The sequence below is a fragment of the Ochotona princeps genome, chromosome 2 (assembly GCF_030435755.1).
Source record: "Ochotona princeps isolate mOchPri1 chromosome 2, mOchPri1.hap1, whole genome shotgun sequence".
Classification (NCBI taxonomy): domain Eukaryota; kingdom Metazoa; phylum Chordata; class Mammalia; order Lagomorpha; family Ochotonidae; genus Ochotona; species Ochotona princeps.
Window position 1 is genome coordinate 54,103,776 of NC_080833.1, and position 19,223 is coordinate 54,122,998.

The following is a 19,223-nucleotide window of genomic DNA, read 5'->3' on the forward strand; positions in this document are numbered from 1 at the left end:
ATAAAACCCGTATTTCCAAAAGGAGATGCCAGGAAGTGGAGGTGCTTCAATAAATAAGTGAACATGCTTAATTATTGACCACTGAAGAATAAAAGTTACTCATTAGACAATGATTGAGCATTTAGAATATTAAGTAATCATTACTGAATACTACATGGTCTAATGTCACATACTTCCTCTTTAAGTCTTCATCAAAATGATTTCTTGTTTTTTGTGTGTCTTTTTAATGTTCTAACAGAGTTTGTTTGCGTGATAACTGGATTTAACTTGGCATATCCAATTCCTCTCTGGAAATTTAAGTTGTCTTGCATGCCAGCAAACGCAACCCATGACTCCTTCCTCTTGCCTTCTGGACTCTCTAAGAACACTTCAAATTTGAATGGACTTTATGGAGCAGTTGTTGAAGATGAATTTAATTCCAGTGGTACATATTTTTCCAACTTATCTCAAACAACTTTCCACTGTTGCTTTTGGAGTGAGCAAGATACCAACTGCACTGTGCATACAGACAACACACAAGGGAAGACAGTTGTTTCAATTGTAAATTCCTTGATTGTTCAGCAACTAGGTAAGTATTTCAATGTTCCAAGCACTAGCTTTTCAAAAGTTACATTGAACAAAATGTTTTAATTCTCTGAAATCTTGTAAAATATGTACCTTATGAATGTGATTTTAACATATTAACAAATTTGCTTTGGAACAGGAATAACACATCTTTATTTTGTGAAATAGATAAAATATCAAATGATGAATAATACTATAGAATCTGTTAAATTTTGAAATGTTTATGAATAATTGTATTTTTTAGGCAAGGAAAATCTGAAACAATATACATTTTTGGAACAAGAGATATGCTGTTTGAAGTATAACGCATACTGAATTTTAGCAAGGGTAGTTTGTCATTCATCTGGAAATAAAAACAGCAAATTTATTTGTTTCCTGGAAACTTTCCTAGAAAGGATAAATATAACAGTTAATTGAGTCAGCCATATTAAGAAATCTACAGAATGAAAAATCATTGCAATGTAGATTAAACAGAGTTTCTCAAGTAATACTATTAAGTTTTGAGCCAGGTAGTTCTTGCTTATGGGGAGTTGTCCCATGCTATGGGATGGTGAGGAACAACCCTGGACTTTAACTACAGATACCAGAAACCTTTCCTGCTTGGTTATAATGGTCTAAAGAAGGAAATCACTTAGGGCTGAGCACTGTTAAATGGGAAAAATTTTCCGGTGTGTTGAATAAAGCTAAGCATAAATTATGAAGTAAACTTTTCAAAACAAGTTGGTAGTTATAGCTCCCAGTTTTGATCCATGTGTATTATGTGGAATCTATGCATGGATTTCAAATTTTTTTCTGTTTCAAAATAAGTTTCCACCTTTTAATAAAAGCATTTTTTTTTTTAAGATTTATTGTTATTGGAAAGCCGGATATACAGAGAGGAGGAGAGACAGAGAGGAAGATCTTCCATCCGATGTTTCACTCCCCAAGTGAGCCGCAACGGGCCAGTGCTGCGCTGATCCAAAGCCAGGAACCTGGAACCTCCTCTGGGTCTCCCACGTGGGTGCAGGGTCCCAAAGCATTAGGCCATCCTGGACTGCTTTCCCAGGCCACAAGCAGGGAGCTGGATGGGAAGTGGATCTGCCGGGATTAGAACCGGCGCCCATATGGGATCCTGGCATGTTCACGGTGAGGACTTTAGCTGCTAGGCCATGCCGCCGGGCCCTAATAAAAGCATTTTTATAGAATAAGAATGAGCCTAAATAGTTGGGATGCTAGTGGCGAGTCATGAAATAATAAACAGTTATCCGGGATGAAGGTGAATTATTACTGTGCTGTAGCTTTTAGTTTTACATGACAAATGAAGGTTAGCAACTAGTTATGTTTTAGATGGGTTTACATTTTGACAGCTGAAAGTACCAGGTTAACTCAGATTGAGGATTTCATTGCATTTTTCTGCCAAGTAGGTTGCGTACTTCATAGGGCTCAACAGGGTTGCACAATTTTTCCAGCTGTAAATCCTTCTGGTTTGGGGAAATGAGCATATATCAACGTTGTCTTAAGTCAGTCTTAATGTTGTAATGATTTTTACTAGTTGCCATTCTTGCTTTTTAAATTACAGATCAACAGTTGTCTATCTTCATTATTATCAGGTGAATGTTTCAGTATGCAGTGAAATCTTTCATCAGTTATATTTAGGCCCATAACATTTCAGTGATGCTCATTAAGTTTGAAGGTGAATCACTGTCCCTTCATTTGCAAAAGCAGACACATAAACATGTCTCTTAAGTTGCTTGTACTTTGGTAGTGCTCCTTTTTTCCTATGAGAAAGTGGGAATAAACGGATATATAAGTGTTTATGGATATTTTACCCTCCTTTATCGGCTTGAGATTAAGCAAATATTTGAGAAGCAATAATTGAATTGAATTTTCTTTACATGAAAGGAAACTGAAGACCAAAGAGACTAAATTATTTGGGCGTGTACATACCGCTAGTTTAAGCATGCCCTTTCTCTTTTAGAATGGGCAGTGGATGTCGTATCAGAACATTGCTAAATTTAATTTAGCTTTTCTCTTTCACTGAGTTGCTCAGAATGTTTTTCAGATTTATTCTAGTTTATTTTTAATTTAGGTGCAAACTGGAACATACAGTGCCAGATGAAGGGGGACTTGAAATTATTCATCTGTTATATGGAGTCATTACTTAGGAATCCTTTCAAGAATTATGACCTTAAAGTTCATCTTTTATATGTTCTGTAAGTACCAAATAAATAAACTAGGACATTGTTATTACCACAATTCTTTCAAAGGTAAGGGCTTCTATATATAGAAGTAAATGATGAAACCTCTATATTTCTTTTTATATCTCTGTCCATTTAAGGAGAGCGGTTTGTATGTTTTTTCATACAGCATTCATTTTATTGGGTTCTTGTTGATTCAGGTAGCAAGATAAAGCAGATATGGGTGACCATATGGTCTGAAGGAAGTGTGAACTCAAGTTAGAGAACATAGATATATGAATGGAAAGGAGGGAAAAGACCTTAATATGTTTTACTAACTTAAAAATATTAGCATTTAATATTTACTTATCCTTGGTAGAGAGCCAAGACACTGATTTTATTTATCAACTTTAAAATGGTTTGATGATTTTTATTGCATTGGAAAGAGAGAGAAAGAGACAGAAATCTTACATCTTTTGGTTCACTCCCTAAAATGCCTTCAAACACCAGGGCTGGGCCAGGTAGAAACCAGGAGCCTGTAACTCAGTCTGTGTTTCTATTGTCTGTAGTAAGAACCCAAATACTTGAGACATCACCTGCTGCCTCCGGGGGTGTATGTTAGCAGGAAGCTGGATTGGAAGCCCAGGGCCAGGGCTGAAGCCAGGCATTTTGAAATAGATTATAGATGTTTCAAGCAGTGTCATAACTTCTAAGCCAAACACCTGCCGCCCAAGCTGGTAATTTTAGACAGCCACATACCATTTGTCTTCCTATAACTCCAGTGATAATATACATCATTTCTATGTGAATTTTAGCTTTTAAAAATTGTTTTCTTTTAAAAAATTATTTATTTCTCTGAAAGAGTTAAAGAGAGGGAAAAACAGAGCCTGCAAGATCTTCCATCTATCGATTGACTCCACCTCGATGGCAAGGGGTGAGCCTGGCCAAAGCCACGAGCCAGAAGCTTCATGTAGGTCTTCCACGTGGGTAACTGAGTGCAGACACTTGGTTCATCTTATACTGTTTTTCCCAGTCCAGTAGCAGGGAGCTGGATTAGAAGTGGAGCAGCTGAATCAAAAGCTGGTACCTCAGTGGGATGCTGGTATTGCAGAAGGCAGTTACCTGATATACCAGCACCTAAAATGATTTTTATTTGTTCTTTAATTTGATATTTAAAAAGAAAAAGATTTACCTCTTTGAGTTCTACAGTTGTTTAGCCTGTGCCATCAACTACCACATACATAGTTTAGATACTATATTGGTAAGATGAAGAGAGGCAGAAAGTGGTGTACGGGTTAACAGGGACGGCAGGTTGGATAAAGGAGAGTTATTGCTTAGTGGAATTGAGTTATGGAAGTTGAAAGAAAATTCTGATGTTGGATGGTGATGACAGTTGTACAACAATGTGAATGTACCTGATGCTAATAAAACCTTACGTTTAAAAAGGTAATTTTTATGTTGTGTATATTTTACTACAATAAAAATTGTAAGAGAAAAAGCATGTTAGAATGCCACATGTTACCCTGTAAATATCTACAGTTCTTATGTTTGTTAACTCTTTTTTGTATCCTATTTTATCTTATTTAAAAAATTATTTAATTGATTTTATAATACAGTTCTATATTCTCTGGGATTTCCCCTCACCTTCTCCCTGAATCACCTTCACCTACTGATCTTTCCTATTTTATTACAATCATATAGTCCTTCATAAATAGTTATAAGTCCATCATTCTGCTATTTAAATATATACTGACATTGTAGGTATGGACAATGGTAGAGAGTCCAGCATCCTATTGTCAAGATATACTCAACATTTTTATTGGGAATTCATCTTTGATTTGGAAGTAGAGACGCATACTGCATTGTATTTTCACATCTAGATATGATAGTTTCCATTACACAGTTCCTCTAGATGACTATATGTATATGTATGTTTACCTGTATATCTATTCATCTTGTGTTTTGCATGAAGGTTGCCTTATATCAGAGAGAACATGTAACAGTTGCTCAATTGTGAGTGGATTCTATTTGCTCCAGTATAAGCTAGACCCTTTCTTGTGTGTTCTGTTGTTTTTCAAGGACTTTATTATTGTCATCATCCTGTCTTGCCTACAACAGTAAGTTTTCTTTGCAACTAAGAGACAATGCTGTAATAATTCACATTACACAATGAATCTTCTTGATCAAACATTTCCATCAAGTAATCCCTCAATTTCAACAACTCCTTTTTTTGAAGAAAACAGTTTAAACAGTGTGAGTACATAACCTCCTTAAGAAGTCAGTAAAAGTGGTCCTGGCAATAAGGAAATAAAATGGTTTTAGATTACTTCCCTAACATAAACAGCTAGACAAGTGTGGGAAGTAATTATTTTCAGACATAGAGCAAAGACAAAACCACGGTTTCTGAGAAGGAAGCAAATTGAGCCCTCATCGTTATTGAATCTTTCTAGACTGCAGGCAGGAACATGCACAGCGCTGGGGGCATAAGCCAGCCCCAGCAGTCTCTGCATTGAGGACACAGAAGTGTAAGTTCAGATAGTGCTAAGAGGCTGCAGTCCTGGGGGGGCAAAGTGCTTGGAAGAAAAAGCATACAGGAATTTTCAGTGTGAATGCTTTGACTTTTGAGCTGAACACTAATCTGGTCATGAGATTGAGGTAAGGTCTAGGAAGTGGGCAGTTATTAGAGAGCTGCAAGTATATTTATTATTTAAGTCATTCAAGGCTCTGATTCATACAAGTTCTTGTAAAGCAGATTAGGTAGAACTTATTGAGTATCGATGACATTTTGGAAACAAAACAAAACAAAACAAAACAACAAAACAACCCTCCCAAAACCCAACTGCTGTTTTTAAGTTTATCCAAATTATCTCTAAAGATAAGGCTTTTCCAACATCTTCCCCGAAAGCTTATAAGGCTTTAAGGACTCAAGTAGTGCCTAAGTAACTTAATTGATTGCTGAAACACAATCCAACACTCTTTAAAGCAAAATAGTACAATAGCATACTCAAAAAGTGGAACCTTTACAGTGTCTGCCATCTAGTAAAACAGTACTCGATAAATGAAAAGGAAAGTGTGACTTAACCAGTGGAACCAGACACAGAAATGACAGAGGTGAGGGAATTAGCAAAGAGAACTATCATCTTCATGCTGCATGCATTCCTAATACACAGGAAAGCATGGCAGTAGTGATGAAGAAAAAAGAAGATACAAAAGGCCAAGTGAGATTTTCAGACAAAAATGTATTCTATGACAAGGAAAGGCCTGTTATTCTTTAGGAGTACAGACAAAGGCTCTAAACAATAATTAAACTGCAGGATGTTAAATCTTGGTTATAGCAATTAAATTGCTTGCACTCTGTGTATTATCACAGATCAGGGAAAAGACATGAATGAATTTGCCTTTTGAGGACTGGCTTATTTCACTTAGCATAGCAGTGTCCAGATGGGTCAATTTAGTTGCAAAAGAAAAGATTTCAATTTTTTTTTTTAATGACTGAGTAGTATTGCTCATTTTACTGAGCTGTCTCTCAGCGTTACAGGTGTGTGTGTGTGTGTGTGTATATACATATATATGTAGATATGTATCTTCTGATTTTTTATATATACTTTTGTTTTCTGCATGTACGCATGTGAAGAAAATGAATTTATTCATACAAATGTGTCTCATTCTAGTCCAAAATCACGTTGTTCAATCTAGACTTTTGCTTCCCTTCCCCCCTTTCTCTGTTCCCTTCTTTAGCAATGAGAAAGGTGGAACCTTTCCCCGCATTAGATTATTTATTTACTCGGTCCTAGAATTGACGTGAGATAGTTTTGGAGCTGGAATTGATAACCCATGCCACTGTGAAAAGCAAAACCACGCTAACTAGATTTCAGCAGAGTACTGTTTACACTCGTTTGTCTTTACTAAGGCCAAGGGTTATGTCACCAAAATATTATGTTCCAAAGTAAATTGGAATAAGTTTTCTCTCTCCTTTATGGGATTATGTCATTCGCTTGCCAGATGTCAAGGTCTTTTTTCTTTTTTTTTGCATGCTTTCTCTCTTTCTTTTGTCTTCCTCCACCCCCATTTTCTCTTTTCTCATCATTACTGATTTTCCATTTGTTGGTGGTATCTTACATCTGAAGAATACTTTCCACTTTACAGAATATTTCTCTTGTCTTGATAAGGTTTATGTAGGTCAGTGCTTTTCACGTGGGCCTGATTCAGTAAGCTTGCAAGCCGACCAAGACTGTTCATTGCAAGCAGAATTGATAGCCTTGGGCTTACTAAATTTCTGGGGATGGCAGTTTAGTTTAGCAGTGCTCCAGGTAATTCTTCTGATGCAATTAGTCTGGGACACTAACTCAGTCCGTAAGTGATTTGAGATGGAAAGATGTATTTTTTGGGTAACATTTCTACAGTTCTATATATTACCTGAGATTTAAAATAATGACTTGATGAAATGTGATTTGCAAAGCTAAAGCTCTTTTTTGAATTTTTCTTTCTGATTTGTCAACTAAATTTGGTAATTGTTTATGTAACAAGAACTCAGGTGGCATCCATTTGATGTTCTTATAAAATGTAGGGTAGTCATGTAAAGTAAATTTTAACTGTGTTACAAACCTCACACTTTTGTTTTAACTGTTTAGTATATATTTTTCTTTTTGCTTACATTTCATTCTTTGGTTTCATACCAGATTTTAATTTTTCTTTAAGAAAGCCATTTTGTAACAGAAAAGAGACCAATTCACCAATTGGTAATTCCTTTAACATTTTTAAGTAATGCAGTTTTCATGGCATAGTACTTTTTTTTTCTTTTTTTTTTTTTTCATTTTGGGCTGTCTGAAAAAAGTCTTCATTTCATCTTTAGTTTGAAGGCCATTTCACTGGATGTAGGGTTTTAGGTTTGCAGCATTTTTTCCTTTTTAACACATCACTGTGATTTTTGTCCACACCTTGTTTATGTAATTTCTGACGATAAACTTGCTGTAATACTTTTTTTTTTCTGATATGTTCTCTTACCCACCGTGGCTCTACTCCCGCCACCGCCTGCCGTCTCAATATTCTGTAAGTCTGGTGTCGGTAAAGTTGACTTCAGTTTGGACATAGTGTCCTTAGTATGAAACCTACCTAATCCTTTTACTGCTGTGTTAATATCAGTTCTTCTTTTTAAATACAGGCCTGAAGTGTTGGAAGATTTTTTTCTGGTCCCACAGAAAGGCAGTTTTACCAAGGTTCAGTGCAACTGCAGTGTTCACGAATGCTGTGGGTGTCATGTGCCTGTGCCAGCAGCCAAGCTCAACTGTCCTCTTCTTGCATATTTCAAAGTCACATCTGGTGGAATGTCTTTCCGGTCCCCTCTAATGTCAGTTCAGCCAATAAATGTCGGTAAGTTGTATGTAAAGTGGTAACAGTTAAACACCTGCCATCCAAACAGCTTAAACATTGTTTTCAAGACTTTTCTTGAGCCTATTTCATGTGGACATATTGTGAACAGTAGTTAAGCACCAGGGGATGCCACGAGTAACTTCTGTGATTTAATGTCACTGAAACATCACCTAAATTCTTTTTTTTTTTTTTTTGAGAGCATGCTTTCTGTCTTCTTTCTTTCTCTCTTTGTTTCTCTCTCTACCTGCCTTCCTCCCACTCTCCCTCCCTGCCCCTCTCTCTTTTCCTACCTTCATCCCTATTTCTGCTGACAATGCCAGGGTCTGCTGGTGCTACATTTATTGCATGGGCTTATTTGTGTTGTGGGTTATTTCAGTAGAAGTGTCTTGAGTGTTGAAGTCAATGAATAATGCTACATTTTTAATGGTTTTATATATTTTACAAATAATGTCCTTGTACCTTATAACTTACTAAAACAAATGAAGTGGTGAGGTTGGAGGGAAACTTCAAATAAGCTTGAGAAAAACTGGTAGTTTTTTTTTTAATAGCAGGAAACCACATTTTTTGAATTCTGCCTGCATTTTATTCAGATGTGATTACCCTGAAAATCACTTGACTTACAGTTACTCTTTTCCCCTTAAGTGAAACCTGATCCACCCTTGGGATTGCATATGGAAATTACAGACAGGGGCAATTTAAAGATTTCTTGGTCCAGCCCAACCCAGGTACCATTTCCACTTCAGTATCAGGTGAAATATTCAGAGAATTCTACAATTATGAGACAGGTAAGTATATTTTAATAAATATAATGAAATATGAGGGATAACTGAAGAATTTTCAAGTCCTGTAGAAATTATGTTCTGCGTACTAAGTATTCATACTCAGCAGAATGAATTTTAACTGAATATTATGTTTTGTAGATAACCTATATAAAGATACTTTTAAAAGTTCATGGGAAATGGAAGAAGAAGATTTATTTTTTTGCCAAAAATTTTGCAGAAATTTTGGTTTTGAGAACGTTGTAGTGTGTGTTTATATAAACTTAGTTGGCATAACTGTTTTCTTTAATTTATTTTATTTATTTTTAAGAGTATTTGAGAAAAAGTGAGACCTATGGCATAGGTCTTAGTGTTGCTACTTAATGTAGTCAAGAGGCCTGGTAAACTCAGATGTGTGAGGGTGCATGATTTTTTTTTACCATATGAAATAATGACAGTATTATAGTATAAAAGGTATAAAATCTGTAATTCAGTCATTAATTGTTTGTTAAATATTGTCACAATTGTATGTGATGAAAGTGTCACTGCAGACTTATAATACTTTGCCTATTATATCACCAGGTAATAGGAATTTTTCAACTTTGTTATAATGTCATATGTGCTGACTGTAGTTGACCAAACTTTCATTATGTAGCACATGGTTGTGTGTGTGTGTGTGTGTGTGTGCGCGTGCATGCATGCAGCTACAGAGTCTTGAATTAATGACTAATTTTTAAAATCTAAACATTACTGGTATTACATATCATGCTTAGTTCTGAAAATACTAAAGATTTGCTGTTCATTACCATTCAGTTAAAATTTTTTCTAGTTGTCATAATTTTTCTTGGTTCCATGGACATTTTATTGATTAATACATAAACATTTGCTATTTTGGTTACTGGGTTGTTTAATTCCACTGTGGCTAGGTAACTACTGTGTAAGCCTTTAAAACTATGCTGAGACTTGCTCATGATTAATTTTGTCACTTCATGCCCCAATAATTTTAAATAATTTTTAACAGGCTAATGAGACTGTCGTAGCTACGTTCCTGCTGGTGGATAGTGTGCTCCCAGGGTCTACATATGAGGTTCAGGTGAGGGGCAGGAGACTGGATGGGCCAGGCATGTGGAGCGACTGGAGCACCCCTCAGATCTTTACCACTCAAGGTATGGTTAATGAATTTGTCTTTGATATATTATAAGCATCTTAAACCTTATGGTGCTGAAACAAAAGGGGATACAATATTAACTTTGTATTAAAGTTTTGGACAGGCTGATTTGGTTATTAAAATTATATCTGATTTCTAGGTTTGTGTACATATAGTAATACTGGAGTTTTTTGGTATCGCATGAAAGATTAATATAAAATTTCTAATTTAATATTTGTAAAAACTGCTTGTATTGATTTCCATAAATTATATTTGAAAGCCTTGTGTAACTTGTATTTATCTGACATTCATTTCAAATTTTAAGACTTTGTATTAAAATTGCGTATTTTCCGAAAAATTAATGTTTGGTTACCAATGCTTTATTTTTGAGAGTTTTCAATGTTTCTTTGTCATATATTTGAAGTTATTTTTAACATTAGAAGAACTACCTCCTTATGCAGATGAGGTTTAGTGTTCTAATGAGAAGTTCAGGAGCCTTGGAATTGTGCTGAGCTGTGACTGTAGAGACACCTGCTTCTCTTGAGCTTGTCAGTGTGACAGACTTCTATTTATTCAAACTCTTTATTAATTACAGAAATATGGAGACAGCAAGCATCGAGTGAAGCATGGAGCACATATTTAACCCACTTGACCCAATAAGTTTATTTATTGTTTGCTTACTGCTTAATACTGGTGGCTTAATAGCCGTATGGAAATTTTTACAAGTCCTGGTCTCTCCACTTAGTTGCAAAGTTTCTTAACCTTTCTGTATTAATCTATTTCCTATTGTTGTAATAGACTATTTGAACTCTGGGTTTGATTAAAAAAAAAAGATTATTTAGTGCATGGTATTAAATGCTGACAGTCGAAGATTAAGCAGTCATGTAAGTTGTGCCTTTCGTAGGGTAGTCGCAACAATGGTGAAAAAGTAGAAAAAGAACTGAGTGCATACAGAAGAGACCAAATCTATGGGCTGACATCATTCATAGCAATCCACTCTTGTGAGAACTCTCTCAGTTGGTCTTCAAGACTAGCATTAATCCCTTCAGAGTGTGGTTCTTTCGTAATTTAGCTGCCCTCCATTAGGTCCCATATCCAGAAGCAAGGTTACAACACATGCACCTTTGGGGGCAAGCCATGTTTAGATTGTAGCATTTACCACACTTCGACATTCTCATAGGTGAAATAAGTATTTTTATATGGATAAAATGAAATAATGTACATAAACGTACATAGTAGGCACTCAATAAGTACTAAACGTTATTAATTCATACTTCATGTATTCTAAATCTCATAATGTACTAAGAGTGGGAGATTAACATATGTACAATTAATTGCTTAGCACCAAACAATATTGTGAGAGAACTTAAAAAATAATGGAAGCAATGGGAGAGCTAGGGATCTTGGTTTAATAAGTTTAATTTTTTACCTTTATTCCTCAAATCATTCTCATCTGTCTTCCTCAAGTCATTATTTACTATGACTAATGTATGTATTTTGATGCTGAAAATTAAGCTCTTGAGACTGTTCTAAAGAAGGCTAAATCTACTATTCTTAACTTTTTATAATTGACTAATAGAGCTGGGAATAAAGAGGAATGAATTAACAATATCAAATTTTGAAGATGTCCCAAGTGGAGGTTTGTAAATACTTGTATGGGGTGAAGTGGGTGAGACAAGAGAGGACTTTTACCAGAGCAGTAGAAGGCCTTAGCTCCTACCTCTGCTGAGGGAACTGTGCCCTCCCATCTTTCTGTAAATGTCGACGGAAGTGATTACGTCCACAATGGAATGACATCATTCCTTATCACTTTGTTTCTTTTATTTGAATTGGAAGCCTATTTTCCATGATGAAGAAATTCTGAAAAGACCCTGTTGGTTTTCAAACTGTTCTATGATTCAAATTATATATTAAGATTTCTTACCAATAATAATTCTTTTGACTGGTGCTTTGTATAGTGTGCTAATCCTCCACCTGCAGTGCCAGCATCCCATATGGGCACCAGTTCGTTTTCCAGCTTCTCCACTTCCCATCCAGCTCCTTGCTTATGGATTGGGAAAGTAACAGAAGATGGCTCATGTCCTGGACCCTGTACCTATGTGGGAGACCCAGGGGAAGTTGATGGCTCCTGATTTGCGATCTGTTCATCTCTGGCTGTTTTGACCATTTGAGGAGTGAACTAGGGGATGAAACAACTCTTTGTCTCTCTCTCTCTTCTGCAAAATCTGTCTCTCAAATAAAAATAAATACATCTAGGTCTTGGTACCAGAGCCTAGAGCCTGAAGTCCTCGCCTTGTATGCACTAGGATCCCATATGGGCACTTCTTCATATCCCGGCAGCTCCACTTCCCATCCAGCTCCCTGCTTGTAGCCTAGGAGGGCAGTTGAGGATGACCCAAAACCTTGGGAACCTGTGCCTGCGTGGGAGACCAGAAGAGGCTCTGGGATCCTGGCTTCTGATCAGCTCAGCTCTGGCTGTTGTGGCCATTTGGAGAGTGAATCAACAGACAGGAGATCTTCCTGTCTGTCTCACCTCCTCTCTGTGTATCTGACTTTTCAATAAAAATAAATATTTACTATATGTATGTATAGTTTTTAAAGATACATCTATACACTAAACAAAACTAGGAAAGAATAATAATTCTTAGCAGTATTATGTATGTAGTTGGATTAAGGTGAGAAATTCAATCCCAGATAATATAATGGATTTTGTGTTATATTTAGTTGAGATAGAAAGAGTGATTTACATAGAGCCCTTATCCACAGGTTTACTCCCCAAATGACTGCACACTTAGAGCTTAACCTACAGCAGTGATTTTGAGGTTGTTTCTACACATCACAACTCTTAAAACATAATTGAACCTTGGTACCTGGATGGTGTGTAACAGAAAATGATGTTTCTACAACTTGTGAACTTACCAAATTATAGGGATTTGAATTTAGATATTTAATATCATTGCATAATGACGATTACCAGAAAGAAGCAATATGTAATGTTGAGTCATTCTTTTGAGTGAATTCATGTATTTGCATTATTGTTTCAAAATACTATCTGCATTTCATTTTATTGACCTTTTGGTGGTAGGGGAGCGGAGAATAGATGTTTCCTGATGTAATGCTGCCATTGCAAGCAATATAAATTATCAGTACCTTTATAGTTGCAACCTTATAATGATATAATTTTACCCACCTGGAACACAGTTAATAAAATACTACCTATGTCTAATTAAGAAATTCTTGCGAATTCTGTTGAGATTAATTGACTAGATTGTAACTATTCGGCTTTGGGTGTTTAGAGGAAAATCTAGGACTTTTGCCAGAACTTATAAAGCTCATAAATACTAGATTTAGATTGTGCCAAATATTAAATCCTTAGAAATGCTGAATTTTTGTAACTTGTCATTAACCACATTTTTGTTGCTACCAGAGAAGTGAAAAGACCGATTTTAGACAATTATTATAATTCTTTTTGACAACTCCTATAACGGATCAGAGAAAATATTTCCCACCTTAGAAAAGAACAGGTGCATCTGCCCCAAGAATAAAACAAAGTGTGTTTTCTGGAGCTATCATAAACACATTTAAAAATAACTTATCCAAAATGTTTTGATTCATAAATTATATTTTTGAGCAACAACAATATTTACCATTTGAACATTCGTTTAACAAGATTTGTTTTGTAGATTTTATAAAAGGATTGTTAATTGGTCATAAGAATAAAAATCATTTTTTATTACTGCACAAATACTACATAGTATTTCATGAGAATGAAATTTATATTATTTTATCGACTAATTATTCAACATTTGCTTCTTGTCAATCTCAATGCATTTTTAAGTTTCATCAATTGTCAGGTTTACATTAACATGCTTAAAAAATCTAGCTAATATTTAATCACACCTAACTACTATGGTTTTAGGCTTATTTCTCAAGTAAACTTTGTTATTTGATTTGATTTTGAAGTGAATACTTTGAAGTTTTGCCCTGTCATCTGTAGGACAAAAAGCTTCAACTTAATTTATGAAAGCTAATTTATTCTGCGTCCTTTGTGTCAGTTCAGTAATGAGGGTGTGGAGCGTGTTGGAGTGGATGAAGGCACTCCCTGGAGGGCAGTAAGGAGTGGCCAAGTGACGCTGACAGCTGTCCTGGCTTAGTTGTCCTCATCCTTGCTCCTGTGCTTAATGTAACTTCATGATGCAGGGTTTTTCTTTTTTTCCAGTTTCTTTTTGACTAAAAAAAGAAAAAAAAAAGTCGTACACAATATAAGTATAAAGCTATTGAAAATTAGCAGGTGTTACAGAGTAAATGTAGGCACTAAAAGCATTAGGTTTTTTTTTTTTTAATATTTTTCGGTTTGTTTTGAAGCATAATCCAAGATAGGTATAAAAACAGTTTTCACATTTTATCAGTAAAAAATGGCTTGTTATAAATCATGTTGATGAATGCACTGTGACAGAAAAATTTCTGTCATTTAATCTTGTTCCTCATTGAAAATAATAAGCAAAATAAATAATAAGCAACACTAGAAACATAAGAAATAGTACATGGCCATAGAAATTATGTTTTATATTGGTTTCTCTTAATTGACAGGATATTGGTTATTGAATAACTCAAATGACACTCTAAACAAATATTTTTACCTTTCCCAATTTCTTGTATTGGTAACTCATTCATATTACTTTTCCCATATAACTTTCTTATTTATTCTTCACTTTTCTACTTCACCTGTTCATTAAAATAGTAACGTATACAATTGGAGTGATAGCAAAAATCCTTACTCAGAATTTTGTCTCATGGTGATCTGTTTTAAGAATTCATTCTAGGGCCCAGCGGCGTGGCCTAGCAGCTAAAGTCCTCACCTTGAACATGCCGGGATCCCATATGGGCACCGGTTCTAATCCCGGCAGCTCCACTTCCCATCCAGCTCTCTGCTTGTGCCCTGGGAGAGCAGTCCAGGATGGCCCAATGCACTGGGACACTGCACCCGCGTGGGAGACCCAGAAGAGGTTCCAGGTTCCCGGCATCAGATCAGCGCAGCACTGGCCCGTTGCGGCTCACTTGGGGAGTGAATCATCTGACGGAAGATCTTCCTCTCTATCTCTCCTCCTCTCTGTATATCTGACTTTGTAATAAAAATAAATAAATCTTTAAAAAAAAAGAATTCATTCTAGGTTTTACAGATTCTTCAGACAGGGTCTGTTTGGGAGCATTGATTGTGGAATTAAATTATATTTCATTTTGGCTCATTTTCTACCTACCAGTTACAGGTAACAAATATCGACAAGCATTTTATGATGAATAAGCTTTTGTGTTTAGATAACAGTGGTGGTGTTCATGGAATAAGTTACAGAAAAACTAAACAAATGTATAAGAACCAGGAATCAGTTGTCTTGTTTCTTAGTATGATCATCTTATTTTTGGCTCTGGAATGTGCTGTGAATATATGAATATATACTTATATATTTAATATGTACATACATACATGCATTATAGTTATACAGTGCTACAAATTGCTCTGTGAGCTTTTCTGTCTGATCACCTGCTTTTCTTCCCTGTTTAGATGTCATTTACTTTCCACCTAAAATTCTGACAACTGTGGGATCTAACGTTTCTTTTCACTGCATCTATAAAAATGAGAAGATTTTGTCCTCAAAAAAGATTATTTGGTGGATGAATTTAGCTGAGAAAATTCCAAGAAGCCAATATACTGTTGTGAATGACCGTGTTAGCAGAGTTACTTTTCCCAATGTGAATGCAACGAAGCCTCGAGGAAAGTTTACCTACGATGCAGTATACTGCTGCAGTGAGCAGGAATGCCATCATCGCTATGCAGAATTATACGTGATTGGTAAGAATTTGGAGGTTCCATTTGCTTTGTTTTTCATGAGATAATTTTCATGTGAACCCTAGTTTAGAGTCCTATTGAAGATGTAAGAAAGATTTTTTTTTCATTAAAATTTTTTGGTGTTTTTGCTTTGTATTAATATTTTAATGTGTTTTAAATAGATGTCAATATCAATATATCATGTGAAACTGATGGGTACTTAACTAAAATGACTTGCAGATGGTCACCCAATACAAGCCAGTCACTTGCAGGAAATACATTGCAGTTGAGGTATCATAGGTATGTATTATTTTTCTTGTTTTATATTTCTTTGGGTTTGATGAGCTAAAAACGTAACTTTTTAAAGATTTATTTATTTATCTGGAAGGCAGAGTTAAAAAAAAAAAAAAAGAAAAGGGTAAGGTGAGTGACAGAGAGCGTATTCTTTCTGCTGGTTCACTCCCCAAATTGCAGCACTGGTGAGGATGGGGCCAAAGCCTAGAGGCGGGAGCTTCATTTGGGTACCGTGTGGGTGCAGGTGCCCAACACTTGGGCCATTTCCCACTACTTTCCCCAGGAACATTAGCAAGGAGCTGGATCAGAAATGAGGCAGCTGGAATTCAAACTGGTGCTTCAGATGATGGCTTAATCCACTGAATCACAGCAGCAGCCCTGAGCTAACAATTTTCTATACAGCTACCACTGTGCCAGTGTTAGTCTTATAAGTTTTCTTTCTGAAAGAGAAAGATTGAATATGATAAATTCAGAAGTTTCTGAGGGATTAAATCAGTAATTCTTGAGAACATTCACAACTTAAGACAATTACAATTTTTTACCTCATGTTATCTGTTCTGATAACCTATTGTTTATAATCGCATTTTAACTCTGACATAAGCAAATTTAGTTTATAAACACATTACGTTAGTTTATATACATTTTAATTTTATGTACAGAATTTTCAAAAGAAGATGTGGAAGATTTTAAGAGTTTAATATCATTTGGCTAAGAATCAGTGTTACAGAAAAAAGAGATAAAAAGATATGAGACATAAATGCCTGGTTTGAATAACTAGATGAGGTAACTAAGGAAATAAACACTAGTAGTTCTTAAAAAATAATGTGTTATGGGCTCGGCAGCGTGGCCTAGTGGCTAAGGTCCTAGCCTTGATCCCATATAGCCGCTGGTTCTAATCCCGGCAGCTCCACTTCCTCTCTATCTCTCCTCCTCTCAGTATATCTGACTTTGTAATGGAAATAAAATAAATCTTTAATAAATAAATAATGTGTTACGATAAGTAACAATTTATGCTTAATTCCATAATTAAAACATGAATTTCATTTGGAGAAAGAGCTAGAGGGAAAGGGAGACACACACACACACACACACACACACACACACACACACACACACTACTGGAGCCATCACTTGCTGCTTTCTAATATGTACATTAGCAAGAAGCTGGGCTTAGGCAAGGACCTGGGACTGGGCACATGGCCTTCTGTGACGGCACATTAACTGTCAGGACAAATGCCTCTCTTGGGCTTATTTTTACCCATTTTATTCTAAAAACAAATAAAGGCATTTTTTTTTACAGTGTTTTCCTCTTTACTACAAAATGTTCTGTTTGAAATGCCATCCTTAATTAGGAGAAATGTATATTTATATTTCAAATATTCCATAGTAATTTTCAAGTATTTACTGTTCTCAAACACTATGGCTTAATCTTTAAAAATTTATGCTGCAAGTGTACAATTTGTACATCATTCTCATTTTTAAAAAGATTTATTAATTTATTTGGAAGTCAGAGTTACAGAAGGAAAGGTGTTGGGAGAGAGAGAGATTTTCTATCCATTGGTTCATTCCTTAAATGGTGACAACAGCCTGGCCTGGTCCAAAGCTGGGAGCCGGGAACTTATTCCACCTCTCCCAAGCCCTTGGGCCGTTTTCTCTGTTTTTAACAGGTCAGTATTAGCAGGGAAGTGGATCAAAAGTGGAACAGACAGGACTCAAACTGGTGTACACGTAGGAAGGTGGTGTCACAGGTGGTGGCTTAACTCACGTGTCATAACATTGCCTTATTAATTTATTCTTAATTTTCAACTTGAAAAACAAATCATCCCCCAGTCTCATCAAATTCTGGGATTTGAATTCCATCCCTAACACTATAGTCCATTCTCATGAAGTACTAGAAAAACTGAAATAAACTCTGCTTGTCTCAAACTGCAGTAATCGTTCCTCTGCCTAGTGGATATTTTTTTTAATCGAGGGCAAATTGCTGGTATGCTACTTGCTTGTAAAGTCTGTCTTCAGGGTTTTCTCAATGGTTCTGCCATGCGAAAATGTGTCAATGGAGGACGATTATCTAAGTCCCTTGTCTTATTTATTTTACTGACATTTACACAATAACCATGGCTTGCTTGAGTTTTGTAGCCTCTCTAAAATTTGACCTGATAGGACTGCAGGGTTTTTGTGACAATTGAATATGTTTCATTTAATGGAAAGAAATGGTGCCATTTTTCTTCGTAAGCATTTGTACGTGTCAGGGCTGTCCTGACCACAGTGGTGCCGACTTTTTCTACCCAAGAAGTTCCTTCATCCCTCTTTTTCTCCCTCTCACTTCCACTTTCACACTTACATGCCTGCAATTATGACTGTAATTTTGAGAACATAACAAAAAAGTGTTATAAAGTTGAAAAATGGAAGATGAAGACAGATTAATTTTCCCCTCTTCCTCTTCTCTCCTGGCTCCCTTTCCTAGAGGAAGAGTATCTGCTACATTACCCATTTCAACATCAGATTCAGGGCAGATAATGACAGAAGAACTTTTTAAGAGAGAAGAAATCTTTATATGTCCTGAGGTGGAGTGTTGATTTCGATTCATTTATAAAAAAAAAATCTTGCTAGATTTGGTTGTATGATTCATATACATATCAAGGATTGGGATTATTTCAGTTACATTAATTAAGTAGAAAATAGGTGTCCATTGTCAGTTGAGCTGTAACTTCTGTAGGTTACGTTCTCAACGTGTGTTAAAAATGTAAGTTCTTATTTACAGTGTGAAGAATTCACCTTTCTTCCACTCCAGGAATGTGTCATTACTTTTGATCTATACGTTTCAGATTGTATCATTAATATATAATGAAAGTATACCTTTCAAGCTATTGTAGGCTCTATCTCTAATTAATTCTTATCTTCTTGATAGAACATTTATTTCACTTACATCCCTACTTAGTATCTAATGAAATGTTTAATAAGATTGCCTGTTTCTGTGTAAAGATATAAATTGGGACACAGCTGAGAATTCAAGAGTGCCATTCTGTCAGATCCTTTGTTTTTAGATGTAGCAAAAAATTTCTACTTTAATGAAAAAAGTATTATTCAAAATTTTCTGACTATGTTGTAAA

The 19,223-nt window shown here is 35.7% G+C and overlaps 1 protein-coding gene across 3 annotated transcripts in view; it reads left to right on the top strand.

Moving 5' to 3' along the window:
* Nucleotides 1-19,223, top strand: part of LEPR (leptin receptor) — a 59,545-nt gene that overhangs the window by 19,763 nt on the left and 20,559 nt on the right. For all 3 annotated transcript variants that reach the window (XM_004588737.4, XM_058657602.1, XM_004588738.3), the window contains 7 exons: nucleotides 239-568; nucleotides 2,633-2,756; nucleotides 7,882-8,090; nucleotides 8,733-8,875; nucleotides 9,870-10,014; nucleotides 15,556-15,843; nucleotides 16,002-16,119. In XM_004588737.4, the coding sequence (XP_004588794.2) occupies nucleotides 239-568; nucleotides 2,633-2,756; nucleotides 7,882-8,090; nucleotides 8,733-8,875; nucleotides 9,870-10,014; nucleotides 15,556-15,843; nucleotides 16,002-16,119 (1,357 nt within the window). The remainder of the gene's footprint in view (nucleotides 1-238; nucleotides 569-2,632; nucleotides 2,757-7,881; nucleotides 8,091-8,732; nucleotides 8,876-9,869; nucleotides 10,015-15,555; nucleotides 15,844-16,001; nucleotides 16,120-19,223) is intronic.